General features: G+C 33.8%; 1 protein-coding gene across 2 annotated transcripts; it reads right to left on the reverse strand.

The window, feature by feature from the left end:
* Positions 1-8,694: 8,694 nt before the first annotated feature.
* On the reverse strand, positions 8,695-15,968 carry LOC113782955. 2 transcript variants are annotated; one of them, XR_003469871.1, is made up of 5 exons: positions 15,554-15,968; positions 14,128-15,107; positions 13,924-14,021; positions 11,447-11,491; positions 8,695-9,079 (listed from the first exon to the last, which is right to left on the reverse strand). XR_003469871.1 is itself a non-coding variant. In XM_027328939.1 (4 exons), exons 1-3 carry the CDS (start codon positions 15,672-15,674, stop codon positions 13,929-13,931), a joined length of 1,194 nt encoding a protein of 397 aa, XP_027184740.1. In that variant the 5' UTR covers positions 15,675-15,967; the 3' UTR covers positions 8,695-9,079; positions 13,924-13,928. The 2 variants fall into 2 exon arrangements, 1 of the variants encoding a protein (XP_027184740.1); XM_027328939.1 differs by lacking the exon at positions 11,447-11,491 and having other exon boundaries at positions 15,554-15,967.
* Between the last annotated feature and the right edge of the window lie 379 nt (positions 15,969-16,347).

Below are 16,347 nucleotides of genomic sequence, written 5' to 3' on the forward strand. Positions count from 1 at the left end.
GTATTAGACCCGGATCCATATCTAAATGAATTAATAATTTAAAATATATATTTATCAATATAATTTGATTAGGGTGATGTATTTGAGTAAAGTCAGGATCCGTGAAATTATTGCGGGTATGGGTAGGGATTTAATTCCGTTTTTTTGTCAAACAAAAAAACGGGTCGGATACGGAATATAGTATTCCGACCCGTATTAGACCCGGATCCAGATCTAAATGAATTAATAATTTAAAATATATATTTATCAATATAATTTGATTAGGGTGATGTATTTGAGTAAAGTCAATTTGATTTCTTTTCTTATTTGATTTTTTCTTTGCATTAGTTAGAAATTAGTTTACAAATATATTTTTTTCTCATTTTTATTAGAAATTATAAATTTTGCTAAATTTGTTCGGGTAGACCCGACCCGGATCCGGGACCCGCCGGATCCGGATCCGAGACATAGAATAAAAAACCCGTCTGGTAAACGGGTCGGATTCGGGTCTGGTGTAGTAATTCGGGTCCGGGTCCGGAATAACAAATTCTGGCCCGGACTCGACCCGACCCGTTGACAGCCCTACTTACTGCCTCGAATCCAGTTCAACAATCCATAGACGGATTCAAATGCTGGATTGCATCCAGAATGTAGGTTGAAACCTTTCTTCCACTGTTTCTTCGTGCGATCCATTACTGACTCTGTTACAACCATTAATAACAATAAACTAAAAAAATAAACTGAAAAAATATTACTAAAAAATAAAATATCTTCCCTAATTAAGAACCTTGACGATTATCAACAAATACGGATGATGGGTTCCGAAACTCAAGGTTCCTCGTTCCATATCACATAATTGGAGATGTATTTTTCACTTAAAAATTACAAATTTTAGCTACATCCTAAATCTACATGGAAACCCACTCCCATTTTCTTTTTCATATTAGTAGAGTCGCGTTTCATTTTTGCATGTTACAGGAGCTCTCCACATTGATATGTGTCAAAATTTTAAGAATTGGAGAAAATAAATGAAGTAGATGGGCTTAAGGTAGTGTTAGTGAATTTCTTTCACCTTGCATAACTTATAGAGTTAATTACATTTGCCTCCCCGTTGGTTTGGCCAAATTACAAAACGAACCTTGTGCTTTGACCAAATTACATTTGTTCAAGTTAAACAAACTAAAGTAGTGAAATGACAAAACTGCCCTTCACAAAATATTACATTTATCTCTCTCGAGGTCTGATCAAATTACAAGAACCCTAAAATTTGACCAGTTGAATAACCAAATATTGGTCAAAATCTCTTAATGTGATCCAAAATTGAAACACAAACTAAAAGAAAACAATCATTACTAACTACTACAAATTGGTAAACAAAACAAAACAAAACAAAAAAGAGAAAAACTATTCCTTTCTCTTGCTAATGCCTACTTATTTTCCAGTTTGCTATGACACTTTCTCAATCCATTTTACCGTATAACAATCATTTATTATATTTCAAAATATGATTTAATATGGAATAATAAAATTTATCAAAACAATACTATTTTTCTCCTCAATACTATATTAAACTCTTCTCCTCAATTCTAAATAAATCTTTTTATTTGGTCTGGTACTTCAAGTTTCTATATCAATATCTCTATCAACAGAAATTAAAACTCAATATGCAGAGATAGATTTCAAATCAATAGTTTATTTTATGTTTTGAAAAGTGGAATTTTATTTTTTTGTACATTAACATGGAAAAGGGTTCGTAATATCAAATAATAATAGGTGGTCAAATAAACTGCATTGGTAACCAAAATGCTATTTTTAGTTTTATCATAAAAAGAATAGGCATAAAAATTGATCAATAACTAACGGGTATTTTCAAAATTTTATTAAAATTTTTTGTTGTAATTGATGCAATTGACTGGTGGAAATTGCTTATTTAATAAACGTTTGGTTTTTTAAAATATGGACTGTTTTGCACAAACTATAGGGTTCATCTTGTCATTTGGACAAATTTTGGGACAAGTAAATATAATTTGAACAAAACTTAGGTGAGGCAAATGTAATTTAGACAAAAACTCATGGGAGCTAAATGCAATCAACTCAATTCAGAAAAGGATATCTGGGGCTATTATGTTGAGGCATGCAATATTTTCAAATGGCAATTCATGTTAGGGGGCATTTCATAAATGTTTTGCCATTTAAAGGGCTTAACTGTAATTTGACCAAACCATAGCGTGCATTTTGTAATTTGGCTAAACCACGGAAATGGTAAACGTCATGAACTAGTCTGATCTATAAATTGTATGGGAGAGTGGCTAAACCACGGGGAGTCCCAAGCATTTACTCTGCTTGACTTCCTTCATGTGCTGCATCAGTGAGAGTACTTCCTGCCTCTTCTCATTTGTCACGTTCTTGCTAAAGAAAATTGAAGATTTTTTGTGGATTGATCAGTTGCCCTGTGGATTTTGCATATGTCTTCAGTGTTCTCATGATTTGCTCAGCTTCCCTCCCATTTGCCTTTACAGAAAATTAGCGAGTCATCTACAAAAAATAAATGAGATAGACTGGGACTTTTGTTAGCAACTTTTACTTCTGATATTAGACCCTGCCTGGCAGCAGTACTTCCTGCCTCGTAGGTCTGATAAAACCCTTTTTTCTCACCATTAATATTAACAGCATAAGACACAGAAGAAATGCAGTTCATGATCCATTTTATCCACTGAGCGCAGAAACCCATCTTTTGCATCATTTTAGCCAAGTAGACCCATTCTACCCTATCATATGCTTTAGACGTATCCAGCTTTACTGCCATATACCCATACCTACCAGATCTTTTGTGATTTCAAAAGTGAATGTATTCATGGGCAATAAGGACATTATCTAAGATCTGTCTACCAGGTACAAAGGCAGATTGGTTTGGGCTAATGCAGCAGCCTAGAACATGTTTAAACCTATTCACCAGAATTTTGGCTATGATTTTATACAGTACATTACATAGGCTAATGGGTCTAGAATGAGCTACTAGAGTGGGGGTATCAATTTTCGGAATCAGGCATATAAGTGTCTCATTAACCGCCTTTACCAAGTTGCTAGAATGAAAAAAAACTTCTAATAGCAGCGACCAAACTCATATTTTATGATATTCCAAACTTCCCCCGTCCTGCCCCCGCCCCACCCCGCCCCGCTTCCCCCGCGGGGGCACCCGTGGGGTTAAAAAAATTTTGTTATATAATTTCATTATAATTAAATTTTAGCAAATAATCAAATACTAAAATATCAATACATCACCAAATTATTGTTCATTGTGACTTTACAATTGAAACTCATAAAAATAATTAAACAAAAGTTATCTGAATACAATCTAATATGATAAAACAAATATAACTAAAATAATTAAGTTTTCAATTTTGATACAAATACAATCACAAAATTATTAGTGTGTTTTTTTTAGAAAAAAGTGTTATTGTATTAAGTGTAGTTAGGAATTTAATATAAATGTATTAATAAATTTAGTATAAATAATTAATAATTTTTATTAATAGACATGTATAATTAGTAGTATAATTAATAATATCAATTATATTATATATACTAATATACATTAAATGATACATATAACTAATAATATCATTATTATAAATTTATAACTAATTAAATTAAATATTATATATATAATTATGTACATCCCCTCCCCCCCCCGCGTTCTCTAAACGGGGGAAAAATTCCCCGGGCTCCCACCTCCCCCCCCGCCCCAATAGCCCCCCGTAGGGCGGGTGCCTGCCCCATTGCCATCCTTAATTAAGATGGACGGTTAAGGTGCCCACTTAAAAAGTTATGGATGTAAATGCAAATCTATTGAAAGTTTACTAGAGTTTTGTGCAATTAATTCATCTTTATTTCTCAATATTCTTGAAGGCTAATATGTTTGAAACTTTAAATAGAAGGAGGTTTACGTACGTGGGAAAGTAAAATATGTAAAAGTAATTGAAGGGAAAGAAAGTTGCTTTCCGATTTGTGTTTAGTTAAAAAGAAAAATTTTGACAGAAGGTAGGAATTTAAAGAAAGTTCATGATAGTTAATTTTTAACTAATGTGTCTAACAAAAGTATATTTTTTACAACAGGATCCTATTAATCTTGCACAACCACAACTAAAGAAAGTGAGAAAAGCAAGCAATTTTTACAACTTTCTTGATAATCTCCAATATGAGAGTACTGAAAAAAAAAATTAACTTTTCTTTACTTACTTTCCACAAAAATTCTATGCAAGTACTTTCATTTCATATTTTCCTAATAAATACATGTTTATGAATCAAAATATGTGGTGTGCACACATTAATTAATAAGTCTCTTCCTACCTCTTGCTCTGAAGTCCCAACTCAAGCCCAAATGTACACATAAACCCACAAATAATAAACACACCCTTTTAAGAGAGTTCTTTTGTGATACTAATTACTTTTTCTTTTTTCCTATTGAAACTTTGCTCTAATTACCCCTAGGAAGTAGGAACACAGGCCTTCTGGTTCCACACGCACTTGGGTGTTCATCGGCATATAATTGACAATTCGGATAAAATATATTAATGTTTTTTATTCTTTTTTTATTAACACCAACATTTGATTACCATGCAAACTTTAATTTGATAAATTTGATATTGATAATTGATTTTGATTTGGATAACTAGTAATCGATAATATTCGAATTTCTAAAATTAAGTAAAAAATTTTGAATTTTATTTCATCATTACAATCGAAAATAACAAGTAGAAACTCAAAAGAATACATTTATAATGGCATAAGTTATAACATACAACACTATATAATATAAATCATATTGTTTTACCCAACTTTCAATATAAGGTATAAATCAATTTACAAATATCAAGTGTAGATTGGACCGGCTGATTTTACTTTTTTTTTTTCTCAAAATTTTGAGGACTAATTTCCCTTTGCACCCTCAAACTTGTACTAATTCCCTATTTTGCATCCCAAATTTCAATTTTAGACACTTTATGCCCTAAACTCTCAATTTTGAATACTTTACCCATTAAAAAATTTCAACCTTGTCACATTTTAGTCCAATCAATAATAACATTAGCAAAATTAATGAGATAAAAAGTAGTATAAATTAATAACAATGCATTATCTTGTTCTAATTGTGATTCCTTGGTTCTTTTTTATAGTTTCCAGCACATTATTATTGATTTGTATGGTTCTAGTCACTAATAATGCTAGCAAAATTAACAAAATAAAAGCCGATGTAAATTAATAATAATGTTTTGTTTTGTTTTAATTGCAATACCTTGGGTCATTTTGACCACTTTCAGCAAATTATCATTGATTTATAAGGTCCTTATACCATTAATTTTGCTAACATTATCATTGATTATACTTAAATACAACAGACTTGAGAGTTTTGGATGGTCAAAGTGTCCAAAATTAAAAGTTTAGGATACAAGGTATCCGAAATTAATGCAAAGAGAAAAGGAAATATAAGTTTGGAGGTACAAAATGGAGTTAGTCCAAAATTTGAACACCCCTACTTCAGACCGTCCACTGCTTTTGAACTAAACCAAATTAACAAAATATTAGTAGAGTCGTGTTTCATTTTTGCATGTTACAGGACCTCTCCACATTGATATGTGTCAAAATTTTAAGAATTGGAGAAAATAAATGAGGTAGATAGGCTTAAGGTAGTGTTAGTGAATTTCTATCACCTTGCATAACTTATAGAGTTAATTACATTTGCCTCCCCGTTGGTTTGGCCAAATTACAAAATGAACCTTGTGCTTTGACCAAATTACATTTGTCCCCTTATGAGTGACTCCATTCAAGTTAAGTTAAACAAACTAAAGTAGTGAAATGACAAAACTGCCCTTCACAAAATATTACATTTATCTCTCTCGAGGTCTGATCAAATTACAAGAACCCTAAAATTTGACCAGTTGAATAACCAAATATTGGTCAAAATCTCTTAATGTGATCCAAAATTGAAACACAAACTAAAAGAAAACAATCATTACTAACTACTACAAATTGGTAAACAAAACAAAACAAAAAAAATTGAGAAACCTATTCCTTTCTCTTGCTAACGCCTACTTATTTTCCAGTTTGCTATGACACTTTCTCAATCCATTTTACCGTATAACAATCATTTATTATATTTCCAAATATGATTTAATATGGAATAATAAAATTTATCAAAACAATATTATTTTTCTCCTCAATACTCTATTAAACTCTTCTCCTAAATTCTAAATAAATCTTTTTATTTGGTCTGGTACTTCAAGTTTCTATATCAATATCTCTATCAACAGAAATTAAAACTCAATATGCAGAGATAGATTTCAAATCAATAGTTTATTTTATGTTTTGAAAAATGGAATTTTATTTTTTTGTACATTAACATGGAAAAGGGTTCGTAATATCAAATAATAATAGGTGGTCAAATAAACTGCATTGGTAACCAAAATGCTATTTTTAGTTTTATCATAAAAAGAATAGGCATAAAAATTAATCAATAACTAACGGGTATTTTCAAAATTTTATTAAAATTTTTTGTTGTAATTGATGCAATTGACTGGTGGAAATTGCTTATTTAATAAACGTTTGGTTTTTTAAAATATGGACTGTTTTGCACAAACTATAGGGTTCATCTTGTCATTTGGACAAATTTTGGGACAAGTAAATATAATTTGAACAAAACTTAGGGGAGGCAAATGTAATTTAGACAAAAACTCATGGGAGGTAAATGTAATCAACTCAATTCACAAAAGGATATTTTGGGGCTATTATGTTGAGGCATGCAATATTTTCAAATGCCAATTCATGTTAGGTGGCATTTCATAAATGTTTTGCCATTTAAAGGGCTTAACTGTAATTTGACCAAACCATAGCGTGTATTTTGTAATTTGGCTAAACCACAGAAATGGTGAAGTCATTAACTTTTTTTTTTTTCTTTCGAAGCCCAAAGAGCTTACGTCAATTTTTAAACGTCATTAACTTGTCTGATCTATAAATTGTATGGTACAGTTGTACTTGCAATACACTAATCGTTGATTTCATATGTAGTTGTGGTATGCCTTTCCCTACCAGAAACTTAACAGTAATGCAGCATAAATATCTGCATTTCTTCATTTTCTATCTCGCACACTTGCGAGATATGAATGTTTTTGGTTCTTAAAGTCAACACAGAATGACAGAGCTAACCTATATGTGCATTTTGCAAATTGAACCATATGTTTGTATTTAAGTGGAACTCTGGGTACTAGCCAGTTCTAAGGGCTGATTGTGAATTGTCAGAAAGAAATGTATTTGGACTGGAAAATTTTGTTTTAGTAGGCAAACTTTAGGATATTTGCTAAAACAGTTGTTTGACAGTACTGGATTGCTATTTTTAGGAGTTTTTGTAGAAAGATGTACTGTAGCGATTTGATGTACGTAAAATAAAAAGATGATTGAAAAATGTATTTACGAAAAACGTAAAAATTTTTCTGTGAAAACTAACAATCCAAACATTCGCTTTACAAAGAATTTGTTTTGGGAAAAACTCAAAGCCCCTCTTGTTCCATCTATGATGAAGTAGCCAAGGAGGCTGTGTACTTCCATTCGGTATATTACAGCCTGAAGAAAAAAAATGAAAGAATTATGCTTTTAATTTTGAAATTAATACAGTTAAACAACTCTATTGTTTTCATTTCTTTCCATTTTAATATGTTGCCCATATTCATTTTTTGGGATGATATAAGCAGAGCACTATAATCATTTGATTGACTGCGTTCGATCGATCGATGACCTATCGGCTGAAACCACGTAATATCTTTGATTTGTCCTGATGAATAAGGATTGAATTTTGGTTTATTAAAACTTAAGAAAATAAATTTAGTTTTGCAGATGTACTGTTATCATACAGAAGTTCTAAGAATTTCAAGTCAGAATGAAGGCTGTTCTTCTAGTGCAGCCTTTTGAAAGATTCCAACTTCTGCCAGAGTAAGCATTTCCCCTGCTTCAAAAGCCGAAGGGGGGGAATGGTTAGAGAACTCTGGGGAATAATATACTGTTTAGCACTTGGACGAAAGCCAATCTAGTCAATCAGATTGTGAGGAATCCAAAAGGCTGAATGGAAATTCATACAACGCAGTGCTCTTCAATCTCCAATTCCGATACTTGATTTTTCTGAAATCCAAAAGCCTGAAATCTAGTATAGGTCAAATGAAGATTAAATTTCCTGTTATAGAACCCATGAAAGAGTGGTATAAACAATAAGCAATCCAATACAGCACACAAGCCACTTCACCTCAACAGGTTCTGCCAAAAAAGAATTTTCCAATCCTGCTTTTCCCAGAACAAAGAAGTTTGGGCACTAGAATACACTGATTGAGGCATTCAAGAGCTGCCCCTTTTTTTCTCTCTGTCTCTGATGGCCGACTACTCTAGTAGTAGTTGGTTTCAAGCATTGTTTTATTCAAGTCTCATTTATCTCTTTTCATAAGCATGATCTGCTTCAAAACTTCAAGAGATCTTCTAAGTACTGTGATCTGTGGTGGGGGGGGGGGGGGGGGGAGGGTTTGATTGGATGATAAGGTGAGAGGTGTTATAAGTAAGAGCTCTTGGATTCACGTCCTCTCGCTTACCCAAAAAAAAAAAAAAGACAGAGAGAGAGAGAGAGAGAGGATAAAATATCCGGAAGAAGAACCCGTTAGCAAGTAATGCTAGTTTACCGGCGAACAAAAATGTATTGACTGACAATATCATAACTAATAATATACATAAATTCATAAATCTTCAAAATTTGTCATTTCCCTGCTATGCTATGCAATGCAAAAATCTCCCTTTAGTACATCTAAAAATCTCTCATTATCTTCCTCCACAGGAAAAACAAAACCACACTAAACATGGAAGGAGACACTATAGAAGACTAGCACAAGCATCTTTTTGACCCAAAAAAAAAAAAAATACAAGCATAAACTAAACCAAGAAAGTCTCAGGGGTTCCCAAGTGATACTTAACATATATGTATAACATAACCTGAGGTTAGTTCTGCAGAGAGATTTTCGCTTATTTTGGTAAGCTGTGTCACACATTTCAGCTTTACTCCATTCTTGGCTCCCTGAATCAAACAAAATAGGATTAGAATTATACGATTCTAAATCTTTTTCTCCAGATATGAAAAGGAAACAAGTTTGACTGCAAAACTGAAGTCTGGCACTCATTGCAAATACAGCCAATCACGAACTCACAAAATCTACACCGGCTATGGTGAGCCAAGTCTCACCAACATACATGCCTTTATCTTTAATTATTTCGAAGGTAAGCTTTAGGAATATTGTGCCATTGTCTTTCTTACTCTTCGTCTTTTGTTTCCTTTTATGTGTGTAGGGTGTTCCTTGGCAGGGATGTGAAGATTTCATGCAGCCGACCACTCTCTGGTGTATTAAATCCTATGACAATCCAATGGAAGATGATGTCTAAAACCTCTCTCAGACTCCCAGTAGAATAGATGTGATTTATTATTAAAGATGACATTCATGCAGTAAAACTTGCTTCTTGCAATTCAATCCAGTAAGGCCCACATGAAATAAGATAACTGATTGCAATATACCGCACAACCTGGTTTGAAATTTGAGTCCCTACAGACAGAGAGATTTCTTCCCAATCTTCCCAATCAGATGGAAAAAACTAGCTTGCTTATCCAGCTTGAAACCAGATTATGAGCAGACAGATCTAGGAAGCAACTGGTTTTCAAGAACATCCAAGACATGCTTACAAGTGAAAAGGATTTGCTAAACTAGGTTAGGCTTTGAGGTGCAAAATTTGAAAAGAATAATTCTTTAACTGAAGATACTGAAATGGCATTTCATGAAATAGAAAGGCTGAGACTTGCTAGGCTAAGGAAGAAGTATTTCTTCAAGAGCAGTTCACATCCCCCACTTTATATGCATATAATCAAGTCAAATGCTATCTACTTAAAGCTACAAAGAATTGGGGGAAAAAGTTCATTTGACAGGTGAAATTTTTCTCTCACAAATCCCTACATGCACTCGAAGCATCTAACTCCTATTGACTGTTGACCCAAAACTATAGATCACAACATGATTTTATCCCATATTTTAGCAATGACTTTTAACTATCTTCACGCACCACTGAACCTCATCTACCTCTAAAGTAGTTATTTGGGCACATGCTACAAATGCAATAAAGTTGAATAGATTTCTCAGTTTTCTTTTCCATGATATGGTATTAAAGTGACTATTCTCAACAATAGATGAGCATATAAAAACCAAAACCATATCAACTTGCTCTCTACAAAAGTTCTACTGATGTGCAATCCATTAAAAGAGAAAAACAAAACAGGAGGGTGGATGGTAAATATGGTGAATTAATACTTCCCACAGAAGTATTTGCTTTATCTTTGCACACAAAAAATAAACCGAGTTCCTTTACAAGATCAGCAAGTGACTCATTATAGTGCAAGCATCCTCACGCTTAGTTGTAGAGTAGAGTGTTTACTTGATAACTTAATCCCATCAAGGATAAACACAAAAGATCAAATACATATCCTGTTCATCCTTTACACAAACAGAAGGCTAAACACATTAATATCCTTCCACAGACATAAATGTCAGCAAGAAAAGTTACTATTGATGTGTGTTGAGCATAAACATGATACAAGGAAGATAACTGAGTCCAAGAAAAACAGTATCCATCTCTAGAAAAAAAAAAAAATTTTCAAAAGACTGCAAACTGAAAACACCAGTTAAAGGGGTAGAATGTCATACAATGATTTTTTATTACTGATGCAGGTTGCGCATTGATCAAGCTGCCTGATAACTACCACGACCATCACAAATATCTTAAACACATTAAACTACCAATGCACATGCATGTTACAAAAAGTTGAATGATCCATTATTTTTTGCATTCAGCAACAAGTTTCCACTACATTCAAACAAGAAGGTATTACCAAACTTTCAGAATTGACTGAATATAAAAACCACGAGGTACTAGTCCAGTTAGAAGAAAAAATATTTATGCAAGTAACTGCAGCAGGTATTTAAGGAAGCAATTACATTTAATCACTAGAGCAAGACATGTAGGAGTATGAGGGAAATGCAGTAAAGTATTCATAATAGACACAGAATAATCGACAGAATATTAACTTGGCGTCGCCATAGTTCCATCAAATGTGGGAATTAGCAAACCAAATTATTTCAACTACTGTATAAACATATTTCACATGGACAATCAGATTTCGCTGTTGGAATAAATTTGTTACCCAGGATAACGAAAACTAGCAACCTATACTTGGTAAAAGATCTCAACAAATTGCTTATGGTTGAATGACTAACCAGTAGATTAAGGTCCAGCACATAAATTTCCCAAGTACAGAGTAATGACCTATTTCAGCTCCTAGGCTAAGAAAATACGTAAAAGCACATCTAAGGCACCATGCAACAACCTTTAACCCCAAACTTACCACTAAGATAGAAGTGTTCAGTGCCTAAGACACAGCATGATGAACCTGCATGGCAGGTTAAGAGCATAAATGCATATAACTGTTGTCTAATGTCTATGGACACCTAGTACAGGCATCACAACAGCAACATAAAAGTCAAGCTCCATAAGATTTGATTACACCAAACAGTGACAACAAAATGGAACAAAGCTCTTGAAAGCAAAATAGAGATAACTAACACAAGGGAGGAATAAATCTAGGACTTATTGCCTGCTGATCAGTTTGCACATGAATGGCCTTTGGGAATGTTCGGAAGCCAATTTCTACGAAAGCAACTCTGGAAAGAATATGTTTCTTATCATAAGTAACGATGTGCTAATTCTCGCAGGCATGGCCCCATCTAAGCACATATCAGGATAAGCAGTTACACTCAATAAAAAGGTAAAATTATCAGCCAGCAATCCGATACTACTCCACATCCACTGAAAGTCATACTTCAAACTGCTCGTTAGTTGGCCTGTGCCAGTCTAGAAACCCCAGTTAGTCCTACCATTGATTCCTTTGGTATTTAATTAGTTCCTCTTCTTGAATGGCTTTATGGCACAATAATAGATAGCCAAAAGTAATCAAAAGTATAGGCATTATCCCTTACCCAGACCACATCTGAAATCTCAGATTAGCATTTTGATTTATAAGATATGAATTCAGGAGCTTCAGTATACTAATCGAAATTTTCTTTGCAGTTCTCTTCAATACAAACAACTTAGAGAAATTTGAAAATGAAAATTGGTTCTATATACTTTTGCCCCACAATAGAACCAGAAATTATGAGAAATTAAACAGCTTAATGCTAGTGGGATCTACCTAGACCATAATCCTCCCAAAGTTGCACCAATACCTGCCTTATTCCCATCCCCAGTCTTAAAGATGATTTTCACCTCAAGACTCATTTTTTGCATATTTAAGAAGTGAATTTTGCTCGCTAAGATAAGACAATATGAAAGAATATAAAAAATGAACCAAATTTTCATATGCCGTAAAATGGATGTCCTATTTACTTCAGAAACTTAACACTAAAACCCATTATATGTCTTCTATCTTGTAGAAATTACATTTTCAGCTTCAAAATTCCAAAGTGCTAAGAATGTGTAATGATTTTCTTTCCACGTTTTCACTTGCAGTTGAAAAGAATATTTATTTCTGTTTTAAAATTGTACATCCTACAGTACACCTGGGGTTGGGAACAAATTCAACTTCAAGGGATCCCACCTTCTCTAAGTTATGAGGTTTCTCTATGCTTGAAAAAAAAGCATATGACAAAGAAGCAATTTATATAGTTTGTATACCTAGAATTTTGTTTTTCTTTTATCTATTCTAGGTAAGGTTAACTTCCATTTTATTTTCCGGCAGTTAATCCATAATCTAATCAACCTGATTAAACTCATAACTAACTCACAGTCATTGTAGTTATCTAGGAAATCCTGAACTTTTATGATAACGCACAAAATATATAACTTATTTAAAGACCACGTAGTTGAGGAGTTGGCTACAATTTTTAAATTTCTGAACACCTAAAAACTAAAAACTGGGATATAGTGTGATAGTTAAATGTTCAAAATTCTTTCTGAAATGCGTTATCGTTCCATTACTGTTCCATTACTTTTCAGTTTGCATTAACTTTGGTCTACTTTTGAAGAAACCTTAATGACTTCGAGAAACAAAACCAGAAAAATTTTGCCAGAAGTTAAAAGACGAATCATCTAATACGCAAAAAACTACAAAAGTTGTTCTAGTTGTAAGAATGTAGAGCTTCAAGGGCACAATTACTTAAAATGGAATGTATGCTTCAAATTCTGACATCCCAACCAAAACCTAGGAAGGTAAGTTAAAAGGTAAAGGTTCATCAAAGTAATTGAGAAAATCAGATGACAGAGAAAATGCAATGGAGAAATACATTCAATTTGCTCCCTCTCTTTTTTTTTTTTTATTTGAGAACACGTAGTTGTTTTGATGATTACTTTCTTGCACATCACAATCAAAAGCACTTCCTGGTCCTTTAATGTTATTCCATTAGCACCTCTAAAAGATTTTTTTCTTTTAAGAAGGGGAAGTTGAATTTTTCGAGTAAAATTAAGCATCCATGACCCTTATTTTTATGTTTAACTTTGTCCTCATCAATCTATCATTGCTCTATTCTTCAACCAACAAATGGTTTAGATGAACAAAAACTGTCTTAATAGTAAATCTTGAATTACACTTTGCGAATAAAAGCAACAGATACCAACTTCTAAAGCCATCCACAAGGTCATAAAGCAACCTTCTGCATTATATCCAGAACAGAGCAATCATTTGAATCTACAAGCAAGTTGATTTTAAGCAAAGAATACTGTCAGTTTTATGTACAGTCAAATGGAAAGAAGATGTATTAACAGCAAGGGTATACCCTAAAGCATTCAAGAAAAGAAAAATAATATCTAGAGTTCAAGACTTAATCTTACGGGCATTATCTACTTGATCCAGCGAATGCCTCAAACAGACCACAGCAACTCATCCATGAAGTTCTTTGCACAGGTCGTATAGCAGAAGCAACCAGCGGCTACATATTTCATCAGCACAAAAAGCAAATACAAAAGTTGTTATGTATCAGTTAAAAGCATGACATATTCAATATATGCCGAGCAGGAAAATAAGAAAACTCAAACCTGTGTATCAGAGTGCCCATGAACTTCTGAATCCTTAATATGGTGTTCACCATTACTAGCATGACCATAATTTGCAGCTTCATCTTCAGGAGCAGTGTACAAATGCATCTGCTTTTCTTCAGTTTCTTGAGTAACTGTGCCCCTTGCCTCTAAAGCTCTCAAAGCATTACCTGCTAGAATAATTGCTTCATCCCTCTTATTCTCTAATCCCAAGTCCACAAGGACTGGCAAACTCCTATCATTCTGATCCATCACAGCCACATCTTTCTTCCCATTTTCATGCATTTCTGTGACTACATTAGAAGTCAACAAACTATGACCTGGACTACTACTATCTCTGCTAATCTTCTCCTCTGGAACAGTATCAGAGTCAGGTTCTGCTACTGAACCATAAACTTCCCCAACTGGAATGGGATTAGGTACTTCAGCCAGACCTTCACAGAAGGAATTAACTGCTTCTGCTGAACTACCAAATGGAGAACTATCCACCACAACATTTGTCTTGTCAATGAAGCGACATTCATCATTACGACGCTCAGTCAACACTCCATCATTGTGTTCCTTCTGCGGTTCAACATGCTCAACCGATGCATTTACTTTTTCAAAACGTTTCAATTCCTTTTCAACCTCTAAAGTACTCTCCCCATCCAGACTCTCAGATGCAACTCCATTACCTGATTCCTTCTGAATCTTAACGCGCTCCTCACTTATGCTATTGCCATTCAATTCACCTGCAGGCTTCGGTTCCTTCTCAATCTGAACAACACTTTCTTCAGCTTTTGGCTCTTCCACTGCTACACCATTATCTTTGTGTTCTTCAATGGATTTGCTCTTCTCACCAGATAATTGAACATGTGAACTATCTTCTACCTTCTTCACATCTTCCTTCTCGCCATCAATGAACTGATGCTGATGACTGGAATGGTCTTGTGAGGCTGGAGAACTAACCTCCTCACCCTCACTTTCTTTATCATCATTTTCTGCCATAGATTGATTCATTCAACAAGAAATCAACAAATATTCAGTACAGAACAGAAAACAGCAACCAACATTCAACAAGCCACAAATCTTAATCATGAAGTAACATGTACAAGAAGCCTGACAATCACAGTAACAAACCACCCTGCATTGATTGAACTACATCGCCATCAAAAACATATAAACAAGTGAAGAAGTCAAGAACTTTCCAACAAAAACACAATAATTGAGCCAAACCCACAAAATCTTGAAAACAAAAGTTGCTGTAATCAGAACAAACAAGAGAATTAAGCCATACCCACAAGGCCAAATTGGGAGACACACAAACTGTAAGGGTCAAACAGAAAAAGATAATAATCAAAAGGGCCAGATGGGTTCTATCTAGAAAGATTGAAAAGGCATTAAAAACCAAAATACCCCACAAGAAAAGGAGTGTGTGCGAGTTTACCATGAGTATGAGAAACAGCAGATTGTGGCTGTGTCTGATGGTTGTGACTCTGATTATGGGACAATGCCTCTTGCTCCTTCTTTTTCTTTTCAGCCTTTCTCTTCTTGGAACCTTTTGGCATGATGACTGATTGATTATTTTTTGAGCAAATGAATCGTGGGCTGTCTCTAAAACTCTCTAGGGAGTACCTTTTTTCCCCCCTTCTTTCTCAGTGTGTGTTGTGTGTGTGATTCTTTGTGGGTCTCTCTCCTTCCCCAGTCTCCGGGATACTACTCGTTTTCTTCTTGTTTTGGAGTGGAGGTGAATAGTCAGTAGGATTAATTTGTCTGTAACCTGTACTGTTCTGAGGATTTGAAAATTCGAAGAAAAGAGGTGGTAAATGCAAGGGAAAGGTCGTATTTTGGCAGAACGTAATGTGGGAAAGATATGGCCATATGCCAGATGGGGTCGGCTATTGAAGATTTCAGGAATCTAAAAAGAAGTCTCAGCCTTTTTGTGGCATTGTTGGATTCTAGGAGTATCTCTATCTCAATAGTGTTTTTCTTTTTTTTTTTTTGGGCCTTTTTCTAATTATTTTATTGTATATATTTATTATTTAATACTCTTGGCAATGATGGTATGGATTTTGAACCCGGTTGTTGGCAGATTTTGTTGCTTGAAAGAACTCTTTAGTGTGTTCGTATAGGAGATTATTTAAAATATTTTTTTGAAAAGAATATTATAATATTATTTTTTTTATAATACGATATATGTGAGATAGAAGATAAATAAAAGATAAAAAAATATAGTTTAGA

Source organism: Coffea eugenioides, chromosome 9 (genome assembly GCF_003713205.1).
Source record: "Coffea eugenioides isolate CCC68of chromosome 9, Ceug_1.0, whole genome shotgun sequence".
Taxonomy (NCBI): Eukaryota; Viridiplantae; Streptophyta; class Magnoliopsida; order Gentianales; family Rubiaceae; genus Coffea; species Coffea eugenioides.

Coding starts and splice junctions, on each gene's coding strand:
- LOC113782955 (XM_027328939.1), bottom strand. CDS start 15,674: ATGCCAAAAGGTTCCAAGAAGAGAAAGGCTGAAAAGAAAAAGAAGGAG. Junction 15,108..15,553: donor TGCTGTTTCTCATACTCATG/GTAAACTCGCAC, acceptor AATCTATGGCAG/AAAATGATGATAAAGAAAGT. Junction 14,022..14,127: donor ATGGGCACTCTGATACACAG/GTTTGAGTTTTC, acceptor TGAAATATGTAG/CCGCTGGTTGCTTCTGCTAT.